At 44.4% G+C, this 25,214-nt stretch overlaps 1 protein-coding gene across 6 annotated transcripts in view; it reads left to right on the top strand.

The window, feature by feature from the left end:
- The window catches only part of RAF1 (Raf-1 proto-oncogene, serine/threonine kinase), a 40,861-nt gene that overhangs the window by 4,188 nt on the left and 11,459 nt on the right, over positions 1-25,214 (top strand). For 4 of the 6 annotated variants that reach the window (XR_010784393.1, XR_010784392.1, XR_010784391.1 and 1 more), the window contains exons 1-9: positions 6,526-6,623; positions 15,252-15,467; positions 16,117-16,229; positions 17,226-17,328; positions 18,870-19,027; positions 19,934-20,032; positions 21,466-21,619; positions 24,811-24,838; positions 24,929-25,056. Coding sequence is in view for 3 of the 6 variants with exons in the window: in XM_066558138.1 (XP_066414235.1) it covers positions 6,534-6,623; positions 15,252-15,467; positions 16,117-16,229; positions 17,226-17,328; positions 18,870-19,027; positions 19,934-20,032; positions 21,466-21,619; positions 24,811-24,838; positions 24,929-25,056 (1,089 nt within the window). In the remaining 3 variants the exon portion in view is untranslated. Of the gene's footprint in view, positions 1-6,525; positions 6,624-15,251; positions 15,468-16,116; positions 16,230-17,225; positions 17,329-18,869; positions 19,028-19,933; positions 20,033-21,465; positions 21,620-24,810; positions 24,839-24,928; positions 25,057-25,214 lie in introns of those variants that run through there. The other 2 variants (XM_066558139.1, XM_066558140.1) reach the window with 2 other exon arrangements.

Raw genomic sequence — 25,214 nt, 5'->3', positions numbered from 1 at the left:
TGCTGCTCCTGGAGGCAGCAAGGGAGCAGAGCACGGTTAAATCAGAGCTCTTCACTTGAGGCAGAATCGCCTTCAAATCCCGAGTGCAGGTGGTGAGCGTGACACCCGTGCCGTGTTTGCCTCAGGAGCTGTGCAGTGGGACCTTGTCTCCAGCTCCGCCCTCTGAGCCTCTCCCTCTGTGCTGTGCCTGGATCACCGGGCGCTGCAGTTTTTGATTCATCTCAGGTTCGGCTCAGTTTGTACCTGCCGTGCTTTCCCCTCCTGTGTGGCTCTCAGCCTCTCCCTCTGTGCTGTGCTGTGCCTGGGTCACCGGGCTGTGTGCAGTTTTCCCTCTCAGGTTCAGCTCGGTTTGTACCTGCCGTGCTTTCCCTCACAGCTGTGGGCTCTCAGCCTCTCCCTCTGTGCCTGGATCACCGGGCACTGCAGTTTTTTCCCTTTTAGGTTTAGCTCAGTTTGTACCTGCTGTGGTTTCCCCTCACAGCTGTGGGCTCTCAGCCTGTGTTGTGCCTGTGCGCTGCAGTTTTCCCTTTTAGGGTTAGCTCAGTTTGTACCTGCCGTGCTTTCCCTCACAGCTGGGGGCTCTCAGCCTCTCCCTCTGTGCTGTGCCTGGATCACCGGTTGCTGCAGTTTGCCCTCTCAGGGTTAGCTCAGTTTGTACCTGCCGTGCTTTCCCCTCCTGTGTGGCTCTCAGCCTCTCCCTCTGTGCTGTGCCTGTCCCTGGGTCACCGGGTGCTGCAGTTTTCCCTCAGGTTCAGCTCGGTTTGTACCTGCTGTGGTTTCCCCTCCTGTGTGGCTCTCAGCCTCTCCCTCTGTGCTGTGCCTGGATCACCGGGCGGTGCAGTTTTCCCTCTCAGGTTCAGCTTGGTTTGTACCTGCCATGATTTCCCTCACAGCTGTGGGCTCTCAGCCCGTGTTGTGCCTGTGCCTGCATCACTGGGTGCTGCAGTAACCTGAACCTCCTCACTTATCCTCCTCCTTACCCTAGGAGTAGTATACGAATGAATTCAAGGCAGATTAGAATGAGCAGAATAACAGGAAGTTAGTCGAACTAAGACGGTTGATTTCGACTCAACAAATTATAGCTCCCACCCTATAACTTTCTTTATGTCCTACCACCACCTAAGCTTCTACTCAGCCTTCATCCTAAGCAGCCTAGGCCTAGCCTTCCATCAAACCCACCTCATCTCAGCCCTACTATGTTTAAAGAGCCTAATACTTTTTTCCCCGGTGCTCAATCACCGGGTCCACCTCGGTTTCTACCTGCCGTGCTTTCCCCTCCTGTGTGGCTCTCAGCCTCTCCCTCTGTGCTGTGCCCGGATCACTGGGTGCTGCAGTTTTCCCTCAGGTTCAGCTCGGTTTGTACCTGCCGTGCTTTCCCCTCCTGTGTGGCTCTCAGGCTCTCCCCCTGTGCTGTGCCTGTCCCTGGACCAGCGGGTGCTGCAATTTTCCCTCAGGTTCAGCTCGGTTTGTACCTGCTGTGGGTTCCCCTTGCAGTTGTGGCTCTCAGCCTCTCCCTCTGTGCTGTGCCTGGATCACCGGGTGCTGCAGTTTTCCCTCAGGTTCAGCTCGGTTTGTACCTGCCGTGCTTTCCCCTCCTGTGTGGCTCTCAGCCTCTCCCTGTGTGCTGTGCCTGTATCACCGGGCACTGCAGTTTTCCCTCAGGTTTGTACCTGCCATGGTTTCCCCTTGCAGTTGTGGCTCTCAGCCTCTCCCTGTGTGTTGTGCCTGTCCCTGGGTCACCGGGCACTGCAGCTTTCCCTCAGGTTCAGCTCGGTTTGTACCTGCCGTGCTTTCCCTCGGTTGTGGAGCAGCTGCCACAGGGGTTTTGGAGCCCGGGCCGTTCCCATGGGCAGCCAGGATCGCTGTGCCAATGAGCCATTGGGTATTTTTAGTTCAGAGACGGGAGCTTGCTTCCCCAGCTCGCCCCTGGGTGTGCCGTGGGTTAACTGCACTAATTAAAGCTGCCTCAGAGGTTCAGGCGCTAAGAAATGGCTCTGGGCCCCCAGCAGAGTTTTGTGTTACATAAATGTCACCGTAGAACCAGCTGGAGTTCTGAAAGTGGGGATTTTTGGAACCCTGAGTTGACAGATTACCAAGAGGGGGGTGCAGGATAGTGCAGAACTAGAAGAAAGATGTCTCCAATGCTTTCATAAGGGAAAACATTTAAGATATTCTATTGAAATAATTTAACCATTATTCTTTTAATATTTTAAATATTACAATTTATTGAAATAGTTCATATTTTAAATATGGCCAATTTTCCTTTTTCTCTAATGTCTCTTAGACTGCTTCCAGTGTATGTCCCTGTCAGCTCTGCCAGTAATTTCTGCTGGTTTTTGCATATTCCTTTTTCTTGTTCTCAGCCATTTAAGTGTGTTTGCTCAAAGTCTGCTCATACTTTCAGTATTTTATAGTGGTTTTTCAGTCTATTAGCACACCACATTAGCACTGCTCTCTTTAGTCACTTGCTACCTGTGGCAGAGATGACTAAATGATCATTGTTTTTTCTTTATTCAGATGTTATTTGTGTCTAATAAACTTGAGATTTTATGTAAGAATTTTTTGGTGAAACTGAAGGAGTGTGGTGGGGAGGTGCAGATGTGTGTACTCCCTTTTGTTTGTGTGGAATTGTTGCAGAAATGGAGCACAGAGAGAGAACCCTGCAAAGCAGAGCAATTGTAGGGAAGACCATTAGACTGGAAGTGTTGCTGGGAAGAAAAAATACTGGTTAATCATACTTTAATTTTTTTTTTAAATTCCTAATTTATTGGTACCCAAAAAATGCTATTTATATTGTTTCCAAATCATTACCATAGAAAGTACACTATTAAAAGTTTCTTGTAAAAGAGAAAGTAAAGTAGATTTTAATTCCACTTAATGTGGAGGTAAGAGTGCCTGTAATTGCCTGTGCAGCTTTCACTTGGAAAGGTGAATTTTGATACATGGGAACTTAGGGTTGTTTAAACTTTACTTAGAAACTTTGTTCTAAAGTTTCTCTGAAAGTTGGCACAGGATGTGACTCCACCTTCACAGGCAAGAAGACATTTTCTTTCAATTCTTGAAGTTCAGAACTTACCTGGTAATTGTTGATTCTAAGGCTGCTGTTGGGTTAATATTTTCCTTATTTTGATGATTTCTGATAGCAATTGAATTCCTTCAGGTCCAATCTATTGCATAACCCCATTAAAATATTTTTCATTTCTTGTGTATTTGTGTTGTAATTTGACGTGTTTGGGTTTTTTTTGGTGAAACTTGCACTATAAAATTCATGCATTCAAAGTATGGCAGAAATGTCTAAACTCTATTTACTCTTGATTTTGCACGAGGCTGATGCTTAGTTTTTAAAACAAGGACCCAGTGCTGGGGCTACTGTGTGCAAACAACCAACATCTCTGATTATTCCAGGGCTTGCAGGTTTCAGGAGAGGTCAATTTACTGATGATCAGTCAGTTTTTCTTTAATTGAGGCAGAAAAGTGTGAGAGCACCTGTGCCAGCTCAGTGACTCCCTGCTTTTCCCAGGCTTTCCTCTCGCTGTGCCTCCAGTGGCTCTGGGGAGCTGTGTCCAATCAATCCTGCTGTGGAGGAGGAGCAGGCAGGAACCTGTTTGTGGTGCTGAGATGGGAGGGTGCAGCTCTCCCTGGTGCCTAATTAGAAAGCTAAGCACTTTTGGTCACCTGCAAGCCAAGCTGCTGGCTGTGGAGCAGAGTCTGTGCTGGTAAAACAGCATTTCTGCCTTTGTTTGATCCCTGGCCTCACAGCTGCAGTGCTCAGCTTGGGCTGCTTGTTATCTCTGTGTGGAAACGTGGCAAAAACCCACCGAGGGTTCAGGGCTGGGGAGGGCTTGTGCCAGGCTCAGAAATGGGATAACAGGAGTTCTGCAGGGGGTGGGTCTGGGGCTGCCAGAAAATGCAGTAAATTAAGGAGATTCCAGTGTGCTGCAGCCAAAAGGAGCACCAAAATGTGCCAGGCTCTAATTTGATGCTGACATTTGACAAGGAATGCACTGAATTGTGAGTGACATCAGCCCTAGGTGTGCTGGGTGCTTTAGAAAGCTGCCACAGGCAGGAGCAGTGCTGCAGCAGAGCCTTGGGCTCCCGGTGGTGCAGGGCATTGATTGCAGCTCAGAAACAGGCCCAGCTTCCTCTGGGATTTCTGCAGCCTTTTGGGTTGCGGGTGTAAGCGGCTCACTGCAATGGTGAGGTTATAAAAAGAGAGCCAGCTGATGTTGCAATGTAAGCACTGCCCCTGTAGTGGAAAGACTGTCCTTTGGCATGCTCCCTGCTGCTATTTTTACCTCTTCCAGTAAGATCTGCCCTTGTGATGTTGAATTACAGGACACTACCTGGAATCATTTTCTGTTACAAAGTGAAGAAAATGTTCAGTAAAATTGGGCAGATTGACATAAAAGCTGTCTTACACTGAAAAATATTTTTCTTTTCTCAGCACAAAACTGTGACTACAAGAGATTCTTTCAGGTTTTTTTTTTTGCATATTTTATGTCTGGCAGAGTTTTTCTTTAAATTTTGGGTTCCTTTGTATATTGGTTATTTTGTCTTTCTCAATTTCTCATGTGGAGACTTTGAACAGGCAGTGTGAGTTTTAAAGATGGGGATTAACAGTGTAGCCCAGGAATCAGTGGAGTATGAGGTTTTTGTCTTAATTTCTAAAAGGCCAGGCTGATGTTGACTAAATTTTATTCTGTATTCTTGCACACTATAGGAAATTAATATTTCTTTTTTTTCTGGGAGTAAATTACCAGCACTTCCAGTGACAAAATGCTGTAATATTGTGGTGGAAAGAGGAGCAAACAGCAAGAATGCCCTGCCAGTGAGCCAGGGGGGTCCAGTGGCACAGGTATCCAGTGGAGATGTGTGCTTGCTGAAATGTCTGACATTTGGGATTTCCTTACCCCACATACAAGGTGTGTTTTCTAAAACCATCAATCCATAGTTCAGGAGTGACTGACACCACTGAAACCCAAACCTCAAGCTTTTGTGCTTGAGGCTCTTTGTGCCTTTAGGAGTAGGTTTGGGGCAGAGTCTTTCCAAGGCAATGGTTTGAGTGATGAATTTGTGTGCTGGCCTTGCTCCTCAGAGCAGCTCAGGTGGAAATCCTGCAGGACACAGGGGTTGTCCTCTCCCTCTGCTCTGCCTTTGTCTCATTGAGCAATTCCAGCCAGGTTCCATTGACTCTCACATCTGCAGTAAACTGGGCTTTTTGGCAACTCTCATTCCTTAAACCCTCATGTTTGCCAGTTCTGCTAGCAGATGTTCTTACTGATTGTTTTGTCATGTGTCTCTTCATCTCTCATGAAAAAAAAGTAATTTTTCCTGTCTTATTGCTGTGGTGGCAGATAGAAATACTGCACCTGCTTCTTCAGCCTATCACACTTGTTTTATGCTGTGCTGTCTCTTCTTGATTTATGCATGAGATTTCTTTTTCTTCTTACAGATTGTACTGTAAAAATGCTTTGGGTTTTCATTCTGTAAATGAAATTTCCCCATCAGTTTTCTCTCCTTTTTTTTCATGTAACATTCTCCATTTTAGTGACTCACTGCCATCTCTTGTATTTGGTTATAACTGAAGATCTCATCTTTTCCTCTGGTGTGAGAAAACCTGAATTCCTTCCTTGTCCCCAGTCTCCCTGCTTGTCTTTTTCCATGATGGAAAGCATATTTACAGTATTTTATGTGCCACATTCCTTAATGTTTGTTGGAGACAGCTGTGCTAGGTGGAAGCAGGGTCAATCCACAGTTCAGGGTGTCACTAGATTCCACTTGGAAAATGACTGAACATGGCTCAAGGTGGAGGTCCCAAAGCATTGATCTGGTTTCTTGTTAATCTTTGAGAGTTTGCTGGTTTGGTAAAATCATTGCAGCTTCTTTTTATTTATCCATTTGAGTTTTTTCCCCATTTGCTCTGTCCAGAAGAGAAGATACCTGTAACCAGAAGCGAGCTGCCAATATAAAATCTCTTGTTGATTTTTTTATTGCATTTTTTTAGAAAGACATGAGGAGTCTGTGACTTCTTGGTCTGGAGAAGAGAAACCTTTGTGTGGGGATGATCCCATCAAGATTTCTTCAGCTTCCCTAGGAATTCTCCCTTTTACAGTTGCTGCTTTATGCAAGATACAGAGAGCCTTCAGAGGCTTGGCTGCTTATTACTGTTTGTTTGTTTTGTCTCCAAGATTTGTCAACATCTGTGAGTCAGCAAGGTGTTTGTCTGAGTGAGGAGCTGACGTCTGAGAAGGGACTGTTCAATCCTGTTTAATTTTTACTTCAGTGAGTTTTTAGCTGAAGATTTTTTAGCTAAAAGATTTTTTTCTGATGTTCTGGAAGAAGAATGAAATGCTTTTGAGCTGGGTAACATTTGGTGGTTGTGCACTCTGTGTCTCCTTACACTGAAATGCTGCATGAAATAAAGGCTGGAAGACCCTGAAAACTCTGAAAGCAGAAGGATGATCATTTATCATTGCTGTCATTTTTTTGTTATTTATTTGGTATGTAGTGCATGTATATGTTTGTCTATTAAAATGGAAATATCTTCTGGTTTTTTGTCTTCCACAGATGATGTGCTTCATCCTTTTGTCATAGGACTTCATTTGCTGAAAGGAAAACTAAAGGTATAAATAACTTTCTCTTGTTATCTTTCCCTTCCTCCTTCTCCTGCCCCTTCCTTTCTTTGGAGATTCCTGAACCTTCCCTTCAGGGGGGGAAACTCAGCTCAGCCCCTCTGTGCTTGGATTCTTGCACTGCTGCTCAAATCCACTTTTTGTTTTTTGAAAAATGCCCCAGAATCCATCTGGAGCTGCAGTTGTTACAGGATTTGCTTTATCAGAAGTGTGTATTTAACTTAGCTCTTGCTTGAGTCAGTCTCCCTGGATATTTACTTTGCAGGGGAAAAGCCCTTCCTCAGTTTAGAACTTCAGCTCTTGATATTTGCCTGTCTTTTCCAAAGAGCATTTGCCTTTCCACACAAGTGCAGGTCTGTTGGGACTAATCCAGACCTAATGTAAATCTGTCTGTGGCATTATCTTCAAACTCTATCTCTGAAACAAAAAGGCTGCTATGGCACTTTAAGTAAATAAAAACCCACCCAAACCAGAACTGTAATTTCATGGGTGTATTTAATAAGATAATGTTAAAATGGAGTATAATTTCTTTTGGAGGCTCTCAGGACAGTAGATGTTTGACATAGTCTTAAGTATTTTTTCTTGTATAGAGTCTTAAATTTTTAAGTACATTCTGTTGTTATTTGCCATTTCATTCAGGTTTCTTGGCAAGTACAGGTGCATGCAAACCATGAAAATAAAGAAGGAGAAGTCCAGCTATTCCCAGTTGCCTCTTGCTCTAAAATATTTGTTCATCTCCAGAGGATCTCTCCAGGTGCTGTGTCCCTGTGCCCTGCCCTGTGCCCGTCTGGGTGATGTTTCCAAGCTCTTGGAATGCCATTATTGACCTCCACGTGGCACTGCAGGGCTGGTACAGAGCCCACATTTCATCACATCCATTTACTGGCTGCAGTGAAAGCAGGGAGCACCTGGCCAGGCTGGATGTACAGATTTTAATTCATTTCATGAATTCAGCCTTGCCTGTGCTGTGCAGGGCTGGTGAACAGCACCTTGCAGGTCTCTGTGCAGAGAGATGTGAGCTCCCTGCAGCTTCTTTAATAATCCTCAGGCTGTTCCTTCTGCCCAGGCTCTCAGCCTGGGCTGTTCTCAGTGCTGCTGCATTTCCTCCATGTGGCTGAGGGAGGACAGAGCCAGGCATTCTTTGTGCTGAGGGTCTCAGTCACTTTTTTGTTTAATCCTTGAGAACTCGTGTGGGAAGGGCATTTGGTGGATTGCTGACATTTGAGTAACTTTTTTTCATCCTTGCTGTAAAGTGGATGAGTTCCAGGCAACTGCAAACACAGTTTGGGGCTTTCAGACTGGGAACAATTGGCATGAGCAAGTGCAGAATGCAAATGGGCACATGGCTGGGAAGGTATGTGCACTTGATTGAGAGATTTGGGGGAGAAGAAAGGCTTCTCCAGGGTTTTGACCACGTAAAGAAAGACAGAACACTTGGAGTCCCACTTCTGTCTGCAGAGCAAGGCCCACGTTAAAGAGATCTCTCTGTGGATCTCCCTTTGGAGAATTTGACAGAATTCAACATTATGGCACAGAAAGAAGAAGTGTGAGTGGCAGGGCTGTCACATAATGTGATTCTGGTACCAGCAGCTATAAAGAGCAGTGTTCAGTGCTTTTTGTTTCTGGTAATGAGTTTGAGCTTACTGAATTCAAAAAGGAGCACGACTTAAATGTCACTTCAGCTTTAATAGTGATAAAGCAGATGAGATGAAAGATTATGGAACATTATACTAGAAAGAGAAGTGGAAATTTTATTTGATGACAGAGTTCTGGTGCTTTGTAAGGAAAACTTGCACAAAATCTATGAGCACTTTGCTTGCTTGCTTTTTCCTTTCCTGCTGTTTCAATAGCAATTCCATAAACTGATTTGTGAATCTATATAAACTCTGCAGCTGTACTTAAATCCAATTTCAAAACACTCTGACTGATTAGAAACACCTGCTGCATTTAACTTTTTACCTGGGATTGCTTTTTTGCTTTGGGAAAGGCAAAGCTTTGGATTCTCTATCCCTCTTTTAGATGCAGGGTCTTCAGTGCTCCTGTTTCTCTAATGTAGGAATTGTGGTTTTGCAGGAAAAATCAGAGCTCCACGTTTGAATTTCATAGAAATAATCATGTGGGAAAAAAATGGGTGACTAACATGGGAATGCTCTGTGTGGAAAGGACAAACCAAACAGATCTTCTGGGATCTGCCTGGGAAAAGTGGCCCTGAGCTGTTAGAGCCAACAGAGAGCAGGCAGAGGGTGGCCAAAGGTGCAGATTGTTCTGGTGACCAATTCCTGCTCAGCAGAGCCCAAAGTACAGGTGCTGCAGCCAGGGAGTCTCACTGGGGTTGTGCTTACTAGCCAGAGTTTTTATCTGACAGCAGCTTTTAAATCCAAAAAGATACTGATCTCGAATGAATAATAAATGAATAAATCTGAAAGCAGGTTGAGAGTTGTATTGCTTGTGTCCTCCTTACTCTAGGGCCCACTTGGAAAACCAGTGTTATTTTTTTTTCCTGAAGGCTGAAGTAGTGACTTAAACCAGAATATTTCTGATAAATAAAGAGCAGAAAAGATACTTCCAAGATCAGAACAGCAGAGGCAGAAATTGTATGTGTTTCTCTTGGTTTTTGTTCTGCTTGGTTTTTTTCCCTGAACACTGACATTTCCTTCTGTTAATTTTTAATTTCTGTCAGTTGTCTAAGGGAGGAATTTGTTTTTTGGCATTGATCTCTTAAAATGAAGGGCACATGAAGGGAAAGCACCAACCTTGTAGATGTGAGAGGGATCTGGCCTGGGTTGTTGCACTGATCCCAGCTCATTCCCTGCATTCATATTTCAATAGATCACAGCTTTATTTATTCATATAGGAATGGGTCCATATTTATCCTCTACTGCTCTGAAAAGCTGCTTTTAAAAAATGCTGCTATAGATCACAACAGAGATTTGTCTGGTTTGAATTTCTGGTTTTCTCCCAGATAATTGGTCACCCAAGCAATATTAGATCAATTAATTACTGTATGGGAGAAGAAAAAGCCACAGTTCAATGGATCATTGATCTTTTTGTGCCAGAGATGAAAACTTTGTTTCTAAGCAGCTTTTCAAGCTTCTATTTACTGATAAAAGTGTTCAGTTTGAAGTGGATTCTGGACTTTGTTCTGTGCTGGTCTGTGTTTGTAGGTGTATTCCATGAAACACAAAATTCCAGGAATTGGTGTGGATAAAAATGGCAGTGCCTGTGTGCTGGCAGGGGGAACTGTTTTGACTTGTTTTTAAAAACAACCTTGGGTGCTTGTTCCAGAAAAAAGCAAGGACAAAGTAGCTAAAGTTTGGAGTGAGAGTTCAGCTTGGTAACTTGTGAACTTTCAGCCTAACCCAGTGCCAGTTTTGGCATTTCCTAGGGAGGGAGGGTGAAACTTTTAACAGCTCACACCAGCAATTTGTCCTGCTGATGGGAAGAGTCAGAGCAGCTTCCAATACCTTTTGAGCTGGAGTGAATGACATGAATGTATTGATTGTGTATGAGTGACTGATCTCCAGGAATTTGGTGCTGTCAGATGTGCACATTCCAGAGCTTTTGGGTTAATACTTGTTCCAGTGATTCATGAGCAGAATCTGTAATGTGTGCAAAAAGCACTAATGAAAAGTGCACTCTTGGTCACAGTGTGCAGAAGTCCTGGGGGACTTGCAGCAGTAAATGACATTGGTTTCATATTAAATGTTCAGCCTAAGCAGAAAAATCATCAGGATCAGTTTCCCAGCAGTCCTGGATCTACAAGGAGACTGATGTTCTTTAATATCTTAAAATATTCTTTGAATGCTGCTGTTGCAGTTTGTCAGTTGGAGAAAGGCTGTTTGAAGTCATTTTCATGAAAGTGATGAGCTGCAGGAAGAAAAGATTTAAAGAAAATTTTTAGAAATATACATGAAAACATCCAGCTGGCAGTGGATTATTTGAGCATGGCATAAACATAAATCCAGTATCTGGTAATGATTATGTATCAGAAATATGCTTATAATTAATTGAAAGAGAGAGAAAAGCAATTTTTTTTCTGGAAGAGACAAACCTAAGAAGAACCATAGTTATGAAGGCATCATTGTAAAATCTTTCCTCCTTTATTTTAAATTAAATTTCTCTTTAGAACAGAGTTTCAAACATCTTTTCACTGGAGTGAATTGGTGTGGATGCTGGGGGAGCTGAGTGTAGTGAGTAAAAATGCCTTTAATGAATTTACTGCTTGGAGCAAACTACCCAAAGGGGGTAAATCTGCTGGAGAGAATTGGTGTGGATGCTGGGGGAGCTGTGTGTAGTGAGTAAAAGTGCCTTTAATGAATTTACTGCTTGGAGCAAACTACCCAAAGGGGGTAAATCTGCTGGAGAGAATTGGTGTGGATGCTGGGGGAGCTGTGTGTAGTGAGTAAAAATGCCTTTAATGGATTACTGCTTGGAGCAAACTACCCAAAGGGGGTAAATCTGCTGGAGAGAATTGGGGTGGATGCTGGGGGAGCTGTGTGTAGTGAGTAAAAGTGCCTTTAATGGATTACTGCTTGGAGCAAACTACCCAAAGGGAAGAAATCTGCTGGAGAGAATTGGTGTGGATGCTGGGGGAGCTGTGTGTGGTGAGTAAAAATGCCTTTAATGGATTACTGCTTGGAGCAAACTACCCAAAGGGAGTAAATCTGCTGCCAGGGCCCTGCAGGGTGGGCTGTGCTTCACTTACCTGCTCAGGTGGGCTCACACCTGTGGCCTGGGCTGTTCTCCCTGCTTTGTTCTGCTCCTGTGCCCATCCAGGGTTCTGAGGGAGGTAGATGAGTGTGGATGTGCAGGGTTGGGCTGTCATTTAATGTCACTGCTGTCAGCCCCAAGCTGGTCACTTGGTGCATGGGAATGCTCTCTGTGCCTGCAGGGAGCTGCTGCACTTCCAAGGGGATGGTTTTGTATAGATATTTATACATTTCTTTGCACTGGAGGGCAGCAGAAAGGTGGAAGTCATTCAGAGTCACCTCCTAAGCAGCAGCTTTCTGTCTGTCTGTCCTTCCATGAGAATACTCTGGAACAAGGCCTGAGAAGTGAACCTGGCTGCCCATGCTCTGCCAGAATTGCAGTGTTCTCAACCAGACTGTTCATGGCCTGGCTCAGGAGGTGTCTGGGGGCCCCTGGAACCTCTGGCACCCTCAGGGGCTGGCTCTGAATAGTTTGGGTTTCTCCAAGGAGCTCCACCTTTCCAGCTGCCAGCCCTTGTTCAGTGGGTGCCAGAGCAGGTTTAGCAGCTCTCCAGCAGGGATTCCCTGTCTCTCCCCAGGAGACTGTGAAGATCTGTTAAACTTCCCTTCCTCTCCCCTGGCCCTCCACCCTCAGGCCTCTTGGCAGGTTTTTGCCAGCTTCAGGCCAGCTCTGACCTCTGTTCTCATCCTGCTGCTGGCTCTTCCTGAGTGCCCCAGCAGCACCCTGAGGTCGGGGAGGAGGAGAGCTGAGCACGGTGTGTGTGGTACCTCCATTTCCTAGGGAAAGAACTCAGCACCTGGGGATGTGCAGGGTTGGGCTGTCATTTAATGTCACTTTTGTCAGCCCCAAGCTGGTCACTTGGTGCATGGGAATGCTCTCTGTGCCTGCAGTGAGCTGCTGCAGTTCCAAGGGGATGGTTTGGGAGCAAACCCAGCCTGGCAGGCACTGAACCCTCAGCCAAAAGAGGTGGCAAACCCCAGTGATGGCAGGAGAGAGCAGGGGAGGGGGGACTGTGCAAGGCATGGCCAGTTCTGGCACTGTGCAGCACTTGTGAGGCAAAGACCCTGGGAGAGAAGGCTGCAAATGCCTAATTAAAGATAGAACTGACATTTGGATCTACAGAGGCTGTGAGCAGTTGCTGTCTGTGTTTTCCTGTGTGTGCAACACCCTTAAAATACATTGCTGGGATCTTCCCTGGTAGCTGTGCCTCAGTGTGCAGGTTTGGGGGAGACAATGCCCTGAGAGCAGGGAAGTCACTTTTTGCAAGTTTAAATTCTTTGTCATTTCCTGCTTTCTCTGGATTTTTTCAGGAACTGTTGGCAGCATATCAAAATATTAAATAGAAGGGCTGGAGTGTTGGGGTGTTGTCAACTTCTGTCAGCAGGGACAAGGAGATTTTGGTGGCTGTCCTGCAATTCCTTAGCTCAGCTCAGCAGAAAAATCAAGCTGGGCTCTTTTTGTTTAGTTTCATCTGTTAGCTGGAAGGGTGAAACAAAGGAGTTTCCCATAGGGGTTAAGTTAAGAGAAGCTCTCTGGGTTTCATCTTTCCCCTCTTATCTAAGAGTTTATCTCAGTTTTTATTGCTGCCATCTCAGTAGTTACTCTTTCAGCTGCCATGTGCATTATGTGGGTGTTGTAACTGAACATAACTTGTTTTTCACCTTTCTGGTGCCTAGGAATTGTGAGATGTGTGGTGAACTTGGTTGTATTCCTCAGTTTTATCTCTCATTTTTCAGAATGTCTCCGTGTCTTCCTATTCCTTATTCCCTTTTTTACATCAGATATAAAACTCTTGTCATTTATGTGCCATGGATTGAAAAAGAAAAAAAAATCCAAGTATCTCAATCCTGTTAGATGACTGGGCATGGAGTTTAAATCTTACTGACATTTAAACATTTGGAACTTTTGGACAACTGGACCTGCAGAGCTGATGGATTGAGGAGTGGCAGGGGTTGGCAGGAGGAGATATTCAGGAACTGGCTGGAAGTTCCCTTTGAGGCTGAGGTTCTGCTGCTCTGGGCTTTGCCTGTGGTGGTAATGACTTCACCTAAACCAAACCTTTCTGTGGAACTTTGTTGTTGTTGTTACATTTCCTTTCTGGCTGCTGGTCAGATCTGGCTTGAGGTCTGCACCAAAGGTACTTGCAAATGTGCTGTGAAGGAAAACACTCTGAAATTCAGCTTATCCTTCTGGGCACCCCAGAATGGACCTTTAACATTAGTGGAGATCTTTTTTATCCAAGAATTCCATTGTTTTAACTCTTCAACTGAAACAAACGCTGCTGCCTTTTCCCTGACATAAACATGAGGAAATGTATTGGAGGGCTCAAACAATTTGCAGCAAAGGAGGTGCAGGACCACACATGAGATGAGACTTGAGCAGCTGCTGACAGGTGCTCAGTCAGTGCTGGGTGTTCTCAATCAGGTTGTTTGATTTCAGCTTTGCTTTTGCCTAATTTTGAATCAGATGTTTGAGTATAATTTGGAGTTCAAGCTGCATTGCCGTTGGGATATCTGGGGCAGAAATCCAGTGATGCCTTTACCTTTGTCCCTGCATGTGCAGAAATGAGTGCTGCCTTGGAAGTGTGCAGAGGGAGAGGGTTGTTGGTGTCCTTGCACTGGGAGATGTTTGTAAAATCATAAAGTGGTTTGGGTTGAAAGGGACCTCAAAGCCCACCCAGTGCCACCCCTGCCATGGCAGGGACACCTCCCTGTCATGGTTTGACACTGGCACAATGCCACATTGGCCAAAAACACAGCATCTCAAAAAACACATTTCCTGTCAAACCACCACACTCCCACTGTCCCAGGTGCTCCCAGCCCCAATGTCCAACCTGGCCTTGGGCACTGCCAGGGATCCAGGGGCAGCCACAGCTGCTCTGGGCACCTGTGCCAGGGCCTGCCCACCCTCACAGGGAACAATTCCTAATGCCCAATATCCCATCTAAACCTACTCCCTGTCAGTTTGAAGCCATTCCTTGTGTCCTGTTAATTGTAAATAATCCCTCTCCCATCTTTCTTGTTGGCTCCCTTCAGGTACTGCAGGGTTTCAGCTGGGTCACCCTGGAGCCTTTTCTTAGGCTGAACAATCCCAGTTGTCCCAGGTTTATTTGTGCTGAAATACAACTGAGCATAGTGGGTGTGAAGGTTGAGAAATATTTTTTTGCTGTTTCACACTATGTAAATTGTGATAGTATTTAAAAAAACCTAAACAACCAAAGCCTCAAAATCAGTGATAAAAATAGATTCCTTAATTAATTCTTTTCATTGTAATTCCTGTTGAGTCTCTTTTCTTAACAGTCTGGGCTAGTGCCTGTGTGGCATATCTGGTTTTCAGGACTGTTGTGCTGGCCTCCTCCAGAGCTCTTTATTCTGGTGACCAGGGAGGGTTAGGGTGGAGATCAGGGAAAGGTTCTAGCCCAGAGGGTGCTGGGCACTGCCCAGGGAATGGGCACAGCCCCGAGGCTGCCAGGGGTGGGATTTAATTATACTATTAAATAGCAGGGTGGGATTGTTGGAGTGGCTGTGCAGGGCCAGGAGCTGGGCTGGGTGATCCTGTGGGTCCCTTCCAGCTCAGGATATTCTGATTCCATATTCTGGGCACCTCTCTGAAAAGCCCCCCAGGCACTGATGATGTAGATTCCCCTGCTGGTGAAGTGCTGTGTGTCCCTGAGGTGTTACACATCTCTTGCTGCTTGTCTGTGTGTATAAAGTGAAATGCTTTCAGGAGCAGGCTGATTGTGCAGCTGTGGGTGAGCTGGACCTGCAGTGTAGCTTGATCACCTCACCAGGCAGGGCAGCTCCAGATGCTTCTAGAAAAGGCTGAGATTTGCTGTGTGAGGAGGAGGAGGCAGCCCCACTCCAGAGGGAAGGACGTGGCCGTTTCCCTGACTCTCCCAATGTTCCTTAGGCTGCACCAATGGAGCACATCCAGGGAGCTTGGAAGACCATCAGCAATGGCTTTGGGCTGAAGGATTCTGTCTTTGATGGCCCCAACTGCATCTCCCCCACCCTGGTGCAGCAGTTTGGGTACCAGCGCCGCGCGTCCGACGACGGCAAAATCTCGGATACGTCCAAAACCTGCAACACCATCCGCGTCTTCCTGCCCAACAAGCAGCGCACCGTGGTGAGTGGGGGCTGCCTGCAGCTCAGAACTGCTCTCCTGCTCCCACTCCCTGCTCCTGCCACCAGAAATGCCCTCCTGAAGGGTCTCACTGGGGTTGAGTGATGCTCAGCAGTTGGTTGGTTTTAGAGGATGTGGTTTATTTTGGATCTGTATTTTGAGAAGCTCTACTGCTCTGTCTCAATGCTGTGAATTTTCTAAAGCACATGAGCATATTGCACATGGAAAGGTCATTGTTGGATGACCTAAACAATGATGCCTGCATGACACTTCTGTCATTTTCCTCACTTGAAATGTGGGGGTTAAAGCTGAAGTGAAACTTGTTGAGGGAACACTTCTGTTCAGTTTCTTGGAGCTGAGTGTCCCTAATAATAGTCTTACTCAAAGTTTCTTGAAATCTAAATTAAACCTTTTTCTGTACTGGGGGTAGCTCCATTTGCCTGCATTTCTCTTCTTTCTGTAGGCTGCCTACTTGTGTAAAATCCTGTTTCATAGAAACTCCGAAGTCATAAAATGCCTTCAGAATGTCCTTTGCAGGAGTGCACTTTGTGCAGCTTTCCTGGAATTTCTTAAAATGACAAAATGGTCTTGGAAAAGCCTAAAGGAGCTGCAGCCGTGTGTAAATGCTTTGTTGTTCTCCCCTTGCTGCCAGGTGAACGTGAGGAATGGGATGACCCTGCATGACTGTCTGATGAAGGCTCTGAAGGTCAGGGGGCTGCAGCCAGAGTGCTGTGCAGTGTTTCGACTTCTTGCTGAACCGAAGGGGTAAGAGGGAGACTTCCTCCCAGGGAGTGTAAAAATCTTGGGTTTGGAATAGCAGCAGTGATGTTTTCTTCCCCTCTGGCTGATTTCTTTTAAAGCAGTTTGGTTGTGAGCACTTTGTGTTGCTTTCTTTGCCTTTTTCTAGGGTAACTCTGTCACCTTTCTGTGTATTGGCAATTTCATTTTTGTTTGAAAGCTAAATATTGAAAATATTTAAAATGGAGGGGTTCCCTCAAGTGCTTGCAGCCCCTTAGTGAGGGTTTTGCCATGCTCTAGATGAAGTGATGCCTTCCTTCATGTTTGAGGTGCATTTCTGTGCTGCCTTTATAGATGGTAAATTCAGTGCCAGGGATTCTTAGCCCACTTCCCTGAACAGTTCTCTGTGCTCAGTTTTAAGGCTCTGCATTCCTCTACAACTTCCCAATATTTGGATTTCAGTCTCACTTCAGATACTCCTTATTTATTTGTAGGACTGGGGGATGCTACTATTAAATACCAAATGATTGTCCTACAAGCTGAGGGAGTGAAGGTATCTCATGGAGTTAATGCACTTCACACCTCTCAGGCTTGGCCTTAAAGCTCCCTGCAGCCTCAGGCATTTGTGGGGTTACATCTCTGAGCAGCTGAGGCCATTCTGGGGTCACCAGTCCCTGCCCAAGCACCTAAGAATGGATTTTGTGTCACTCAAGATTTCTGTTACATTTATAAGGGTATTTCTGTGACTCCATTAAAGCTTCCAGGTGCTTTATGTCAAATATTCTATAAAGAAATAACATGTTAAAAATGAGCAGAAAAAGAGGTGACTTGCAATATATTCCAAGTTGCCTCTGATTTTTTTGAGTGGAAGACACTGAGATCTGTCCAGCTCACTGTAAGAGGTTAGCTATGCTCTTTTGGCTATTTGTTCTCAGTTTACTCAAGAAAACTCACAAAACATAATTGTGGATGAGGCCAGACCTCTCTCCAAGGTGATTTTGTTGTCCCCATTTTCTCTTTCAGAAAGAAAGTGCGTTTGGATTGGAACACAGATGCTGCCTCCCTGATTGGAGAGGAGCTGCGAGTGGACTTCCTTGACCATGTCCCACTCACCACTCACAATTTTGTAAGATTTTCTTTATTCTGCTGAGAATTTCATCAGTTGAGCCACAGATTTGGCCAAAGAATGTTTTGGGCATTAGAAAGCTTTTGGCTTTCTGGACACAGGGATTTTCAGAACTTGGGGTTGATTCCTTCACCCCTGTTCCCCACCAATTCCATTCCCTAAATATCAATTTGCAGTGAAATGCCAGAATTGTGATTATTGCCCTGGGGATCCCCAGGTGTCACAGCCTGTCCAAGCTCACATTGTGCATGTTCTTCACAGCTCTGATGCGTGCCATTTTTATTTTACATAAATACCTGTGTCTGTAACTGTTGTGGTAAGATACCCATGTCTTTAAAGTCTAGAAAAGGCAGAAAATTTGCATTTTCTGTCTCGTCAGTCAAAAAAGGCTGGATAAGTTCAGCAGCTTTACTGGACTGATGGTCCAGTGTTTATTTGTGCTGTTAATTCTGCAGGTAATGACATTATTTTGTGAGCTAATGCTGCTTTGTAATTTGACAGAGTGTTCTATGGGGGAATGAAAGGCTTGTAGTTCCTTCTCAAAAATTGATTATTTATTCCACACAAAACAAGTAAGTAGAAGGTGGTTTTGTGCTTTGTAGGTTTTTTAATTTTTAAGAATTTTTAATTTTTTTTTTTTTTAAGAAGAGATAATGCCCAACTCCTAACAGTTTTACCTTGCATTATTGTCTTCTCCTTGGGAAGGAACTCTGTTCCCATATTTTAGCTTTTTTCTTGTTTTGTTCTAGAAATCCATTGTGGTAATCCTAAGTCCTAAAGGATTGTCCTTTACATCTGTTAAAAAGGTTGGGATTGATTTGCAAAACCTGAAAGTCATTTTACTGCTACATTACATTAAAAAAAAATACAGAAAATGTCATCTGCAGTTGGTCAGCAGAAAATGAATATTTTTCTCCAGGTCTGGAAGAAGCTAAAATTTGGAACCCTCCTCCCCAGTAGGTTCTGGAGGAAGAAACCACTTGGTTCATTTTAATCTTTTCATACTCCAGAAGCTTTTAAAAAAACAAAGTAGGCTGCCATTTAAATAAGTACAAATTCCTTCTATTATTTTGATTACTAAGAAATGTATTTCTCATGCAAGGGGTATTGGTTAGTTGTAAGCACCAAGAGTTTTGGCTAACAAAAAAAATGAGCTGGGCCTTCCAGTCTGATCCTCTTTCACCTCTTTGGTGCTACTGGAAACAAACACAAACCTCAGCTCTTGGCTCGCACAGCTCTTCACCTTGCTGAGCAAAAACATCATTTTTGCGTTTAAAAGAACACTTATTCTTTTCTTTTTCTTTGATTGTTTGTTCTGTAAATAAAGCCTTCAGTGCTTCTGGACTTCCCAGGTGTCCAACCAACCTGGAAATCCACTCTAGAATATTTGAGTGTGGTTTTAAGCTCAGTAGCAACCTGGGGGCTCTGACAGCATTTTACCGTGGTTATTTATTTCTTTTGGGCTCTGACTGTCCAAATGTCAGTTGATGAGCTGATTAAGAGGTAACTAGCTGGGATTAATCCCTGGCTGTGTTTTCCAGGCCAGGAAGACATTTCTGAAGCTTGCCTTCTGTGACATCTGCCAGAAGTTCCTGCTCAATGGCTTCCGCTGTCAGACGTGCGGCTACAAATTCCACGAGCACTGCAGCACCAAGGTGCCAACCATGTGTGTGGACTGGAGCAACATCAGGCAGCTCTTGTAAGGACTGCTCCTCTCTATTGCAGCAGCAAGTCTGGCTGACACTTGGTGTTGTGTCTCTGATCACAGAGATCCTTCTGGGTTGTAGGGAAGGCAGTCCCTGTGAGCAGAACTGTGGGTTGAGCTCATGAAACAGCCAGCAATGAGTGTCTGTTCCCAGGGAAAAGGCCGTGCACATCAGCTGCAGTTTGTTCTTGCTCTGGATTTTAATGCTCTGGGACAAGCAAACAAACACCTTGAATGGCCAGGCAGTTACTCCAGTGCCCTCTGTTTGAGCAGGGGACAGCAATTCCTCCCACACAACACATGTTAGGAATCAGCCAGGCCATGGTTCAGTTGGATTTTAGCTGTTTAGTGTTCACCTGTTCTACACCTCAGCTTCTGACACTGGTGAAAATGGTGAGAAAACAGATGGAGGATAATACTTTCCTAATACCAGTTACAAAAAGTTGAAAATGATTATGTTAGAAGTCCTTTTATGCAAAAGAGTTAAAGCCTGTAATTGTTCTAATGTTTCTTAGTGGTTGTAATTTTTTATAACTAAACTTGGTCATGTGGTTCTGCATTTTCCCATACTAAGAGAGTGCAGGATGACTTGTGCCACTTGGTGCTACCTGGTTTGAATAGAACTTAACTGGGTCAAGTACCCTTTCAGGAAAATCTCAAGTCTGATATAGAAAGATTTGTCTCTCAAGTTTGGAAAGAACACGTGGAACTTTTCTTTGGGAGTCTGAAGGCAGAGATTTTAGCGGTACACAGAGGAAAAACATGATGTAAAGATAGGAATGTGTTCATGAAGCTAATCATGCTGCAAAGAAACAGCCCTTTAAAATTTCAGCTTTCAAGAGCATTGTACAGGAGGTAGTGTAGCAGTTGAAGTTGTAATTGTTTTTGTTGATATTTCAGATTGTTCCCAAATTCAAATATCAGTGACAGTGGTGTCCCTGCACTACCTCCCTTGACAATGAGACGGATGCGGGAGTCTGTCTCCCGGATACCTGTTAGGTAAGCTTGTATTTCCTGTCATTTCTCTTTTGGGAAATACACTTCTCTCAAAGCAATCCATCCAAAGCAGCCAGAGACCCCCAGCTCCTCCAAAGCAGAGCAATCTGATCCAGGGTTGGGATGAATGTGCAAGGCAGCAACACCACTTCATCACAGACAACTCTTTCTTGTTCTTAGATCCACCAAAGCATTGATTTCAGATTTCATAGTTTCAAGTTTTAGCCTTAAAATTTTAAGGTAGAGTATTAAAGGCTTTTTGGAGACCTTTGTTTTCCTGCCTAAGAAAATCCAAGGCTCCCTTTTGGTATTTTTGTGAATTCATTTTATTTTATCTGATCAGGTAGGGTGCATCAAGAGTTTGTGTCTCGTGGTGGATGATTCACATCATAACTAAAATAATGCTCTGATATTCTGATGACAGATAGGAGTTTAAGGAGACAACAGTGGGAACTGAAAATATGCTCCTCTTAAAGAAAATTCTCATACCTAAAGAGAACATGCCTGTAGTTTTAATTCATGCTGAAATGAAACTTGTGTCCCTTCCCAAGGGGCCTGTCCCCTGACCCTAACACGTGCCTGTATTCTTTCCCTTGAAATTCTAGAGGCTGAAGAGAGCAGGCCAGCTTTTGTTTTTTCTGCACCCATTTGAACAATCTGGGCAGGAATGAGGCACAGAGCACGTAGCTGACTTGTAAATGGTTCTATGTCTTTATTTCTTTGTTTTAATGGGAACTGCACCAGGAATTGATCTTTGCCATCTTACTCTTATTTCCAGTGTTGTTGAACAGTGAGTTACTAACTTTATAGATCTTTTGTGAGGGCTGGCCCATTTCAATTAAGATACATTTGTGTTTTGGGATCCTAATGGTCTGAGTGGCCTTAGCTGTGATTTAGAACTCTTTGTTGAGCTGGATTTTAGCCTTGGCCTCCTTTTAACTGGTGTTGGGTTTCATGACTTCCTTGCTGGCTGTTCTGTGCAAACCATTGAACAGTCTTGCAAAGCTTTACAAATTCAGGGCTCAGCTCTTAAGCTGTGCATTTAACAGGCTTGAAATGAGCAGTTTGTTTAGTTTCACAGTCCTGAATTCATCTCTCAGAGGCAGTATTTTGTCAGTGTATTAAATGTGATTTGATGGGGATTGAGGTGAACTGTGGCAAAGTTCCTAACAGCAAAACCAGACCTCAGCTAAACACACTAATTAAATATGTGAGCTGACAAGATCTTCAAGTTTTTCAAATTTATTTCTTAGATTAAACTGGGACTGATTCAGCTGACCAAGTAGTTTAGTTGATGTGTAAATCCCAGCTTTTTCTCTGCTTGGAATTGTGTGTATATTGCTTTTGGACAGGTTACATTGAACAGTGTTTTTCACTTGCCAGAGGGGGAAATAAAAATAACCACAACTCTCCCTTTGTCTCTGTTTCCTTCTCAGCTCCCAGCACAGGTATTCTACACCTCATGCCTTCACTTTCAACCCATCCAACCCTTCCTCTGAGGGCTCTCTGTCCCAAAGGCAGCGCTCCACATCCACCCCCAACGTGCACATGGTCAGCACCACCATGCCCGTGGACAGCAGGATCATCGAGGTAACAGCAGGGCTGCCCTGGGGCTGCACTGCCCTGCCACAGCCTCTGTGGCCTTGCCTTCCTGCCTTCCTCCCCTCTGCTCACTGCCTGCCTCAGCTGCCTCACTGGGGAAGAGATCAGGAGACACCTTTGCATAGGAAGTTCATTATTAATTCTTGCAGTCTATCAACTTTGCTGCAGGAATTGGGGAATTCTAGGGGTGTGTCAAGAGGTTTAACAGTTAAGCTCAGTTTTGTGAAGAAATGCTTTTTAGATGTGTCTAAAAATGTTTTTCCAAATGCAAAAGTCTGGGTTTGTGGGGGAGGCTGGTGTTAATTTTCAGTCAGACTAAAGGTGCCCTGAGTCTGGGTGTAGTTCTTGGGCTGGGAATGCTCAGGTCAGAGCTTCCTGGGGATCTGTTTTGTGTTAATTACACCTGAATGGAAATAATGACAGTTCTGGGCCTGTGGGCTGAAGCCAGTCTGTCTGAGACTATTCCTGCTGGTCTTCCCTTCAAACACCTTTTTTTTGTATTTTCCTACCTTAGACTGGCAGTGAGGGACAACTCTGGGAAATCAGGCCTAAAGTGGTTGGGTTTCTTTAATTTTGATTTGTGATAACCTTAACAAACTGGTGTGCAGGAAATGCTGAACTGCAGGACATGGGAGAGAGAGCAAGCACTGTTTGCTGCTTTTGCCTCTGGAATAGTTTAAAAACTCTGGAGGCCAAGCCAAAGCCTTTCACTGCTGAGCTCACCTGCATCTTCAGCTGCTGATTTATGGACTTGTGTGAAACCTGAAGATCCTCTGAAGGGAGTGAGAGTTCCTCTGGCCCTTGGAGCAGAGCAGGAGTGCCCTGCAGCCCCAGGAAGCATTTTTGGTCAGAGGCTCTGTGTCAGCTGCCTTTGTGTCCTCCCTTTCTCATTGGGTTCTTTGGCTCCCAGCCCTTTTTGCTGGTTCAGAGGCCAGGCTGACCATCTCTGATGGCACAAACCACAATGGAGCACTCAAGAAAATCTGAATTATTGATCTGGGTAGAGTGATGAGTCTTTAAGGAGACATTTTTTTTCTTTATGCAGAGCAGTAAAGACAGAAACACTTTCTATTCTGGATCTTCACATTACCATAAAAATAGTTGTTACATTCTAAAAGCTTTTCAAAGGCCCCAAAGCAATGCAGGAAGAAAGTAGCAGAGACTTTCTAGTAAACCAGGAGAAAAATTATAATAAAAAAATGCTTTACCCAAGGATAGATCCTAGTGAACCTCTGGGTTTGAGCAGGAATACTCGAAAATTTTATTGCACTTAATTATCATTTATCAAGCAAATTAGGTTACTTTTTCTTTCATTTAGCCTAAGATTGGATTTTTAGAAATATTTTTTTATACTTCCTCTGTTCTTTTCTTTTATCTCTTACTGTGTTGGCCTAGAATAACAGCCTGAATGCTTCTCCCAGCTCCTGGTGCAGACGCTTTTGTTTGAGGGGAAGAGTAGGTATTTCCTTGGTGCCTTCTGTTTTCTTGTCATTAACAGCATTGCTGTAACTTGTAAGCCATGGCAGTGTCCACCTGAAGTGTTGAATCTGGACCTGATCTGATGAGAATCTTGCCAGCATGTTTATACTCAAATATTGGGGCTGTTAATTGGAAGGGGCAAATTGATAAAGAGCTTCATGTTCAGTTGATCTGGCTGAATTCATCCTCCTCTGGATGGGAATAGGCTTGGATTAGAATGCATTGGGTCTCACAGCCTTTAAACAAAACCCTCTCAAAACACATCCATTGTGTGGCTTTTCCCTCTGGAAGTGGTTTTTATTGGCTGTACCCATCCAAAGCCCTGAGATGAAGAACAACTTGGACTGTTTTTATTTCCCATCAAAGTAAAGCTGACAGACTACAGCACTGGGGATGGTGTTACTTGTGTTGTAAGAACAGGGGTTTGGTTTGTTTGCTGTTGAAATCAGAAGCAAATAAACAAATATTCACATCAGGATTGAAGCTCCAAAATACTTTTTCAAAGTAAGAACTCCACATAGATAAGTATGAGAAACAATTTGAATTCTTTAGTCATCCTTTGCCAGCTTCCTTGAAAGCAGTTACATTCTCAGGCTGATGTACAAAACCAATCACTTGTGATTTGGATTCTGAAAGGTTTTATCATCCTTAAAATAAACAAAATTAGTAAATGGAGGAGTTCTTCATTGGTTGTTCATGCAGATTTTAATCCACTCAGGTGTGGAGCAGTGGCAATCTGCAAGAATGCTGTACTTATCCAGCCTGGGTGAATGCAACTAATTAGCTAAAACAATGTATTTTATAACTGAACCTTTGCTAAGGATAATCTTAATTTGAAACTGTGGAGTGCAATGTGGGCTTGTTCTGTCCTCCTATGAAGTCTTACATTTATTATTCTACTAATTAGTTAGAGAATTTGCATTGACTTCTGTTAACTTTGACAGTGTTTAATCTCTCTGTAGTGCATGTTCTTGCTTTGTACTCACACAGTCCCTGGATATTTTCCCTTTCCTGTTTGTACTTTGGGATAATGCAAAAGGCAGGTGAGAAAAGCTGTGCAGTGCTGTTTGTCAGAGCTTAGTTCTCTCTTGTGCATGGCTGTAGAGTTGTGTTGTGCCCGTGGCATGAGGTGACACTTGTGGCACTGTCCTGGTGACCTGTGGGAAACACTGCTCAAATGCCAGATTCCCTGTGGGAATGTGCTTGGAAAAGGAGAGGGCTTTGTGTAGGGGCACTTGTGTAGCCTGTTTTGGGGGTTGAGGTGCTGTGTGCAGCTATTTCACACTGGGTGTTGAGGTGGAATATTTGGGGGGGTTCAAAGTCCTGCTTTACCCCAGGAGCTGTTTGGGGGTTGTGCCCTGGGGCCATGCCAGGAGCTCTGTCCACACCTGGAACACGAGCATGAAGTGCAGGGGGAGCGCAGACGGTGTTGCTGCTGCTGGGTCTTGTTTTGTGCCCTTTTCCTTTTTGGTAGCAGTCCTTTCAGTATGCTGTGAGCCTCTTCCCTGTGTTGGCAGAACTCACCAGTTGCATGGGTTTCCTGCAGGATTGGTGTGATGAGCAGATCCCCAATCCTGGAGCTGCTGGCCAGTGCTCTATTGCACTAAAACTGGCCCAGCAATTTCCACACCAGCCCTGCTTGTTCCTTTGTGTGCTCCTTGTTCCTTTATTAACTTTATTCTCCATTTCCTCTGTTGCAGGATGCAATTCGAAGCCATAGTGAATCAGGTATGCTTTCAAAATTGAACATTTTCTAATATGGTTTGATTTGGTTGTTCTCTTGTTCATCAACTGTTTTCTTGTATTTCTGTCTTAAAGCCTCACCCTCTGCTCTGTCTGGAAGTCCTAACAATATGAGCCCAACTGGCTGGTCTCAGCCTAAAACCCCAGTCCCAGCCCAAAGAGAGAGAGCCCCTGCATCTAACACACAAGAAAAAAACAAAATTGTGAGTATGGTGATGTTTGCTTTAATTCACAAATGAGTTTGCACTGTGCTGGGATGAATTTCTGCACTGAAGGGTGCAGGTGATCTTGGCTTGCCCTGCACTGTGTGTACAGGAACAATTTATTGTCATTAATTGGGGAATGATGGCACTGATGCCTT

The sequence above is a fragment of the Molothrus aeneus genome, chromosome 12, assembly GCF_037042795.1.
Source record: "Molothrus aeneus isolate 106 chromosome 12, BPBGC_Maene_1.0, whole genome shotgun sequence".
NCBI classification, from domain to species: Eukaryota; Metazoa; Chordata; class Aves; order Passeriformes; family Icteridae; genus Molothrus; species Molothrus aeneus.
Note: the sequence above shows the minus strand (reverse complement) of the source record. Positions and strands in the feature narration are given on the sequence as shown.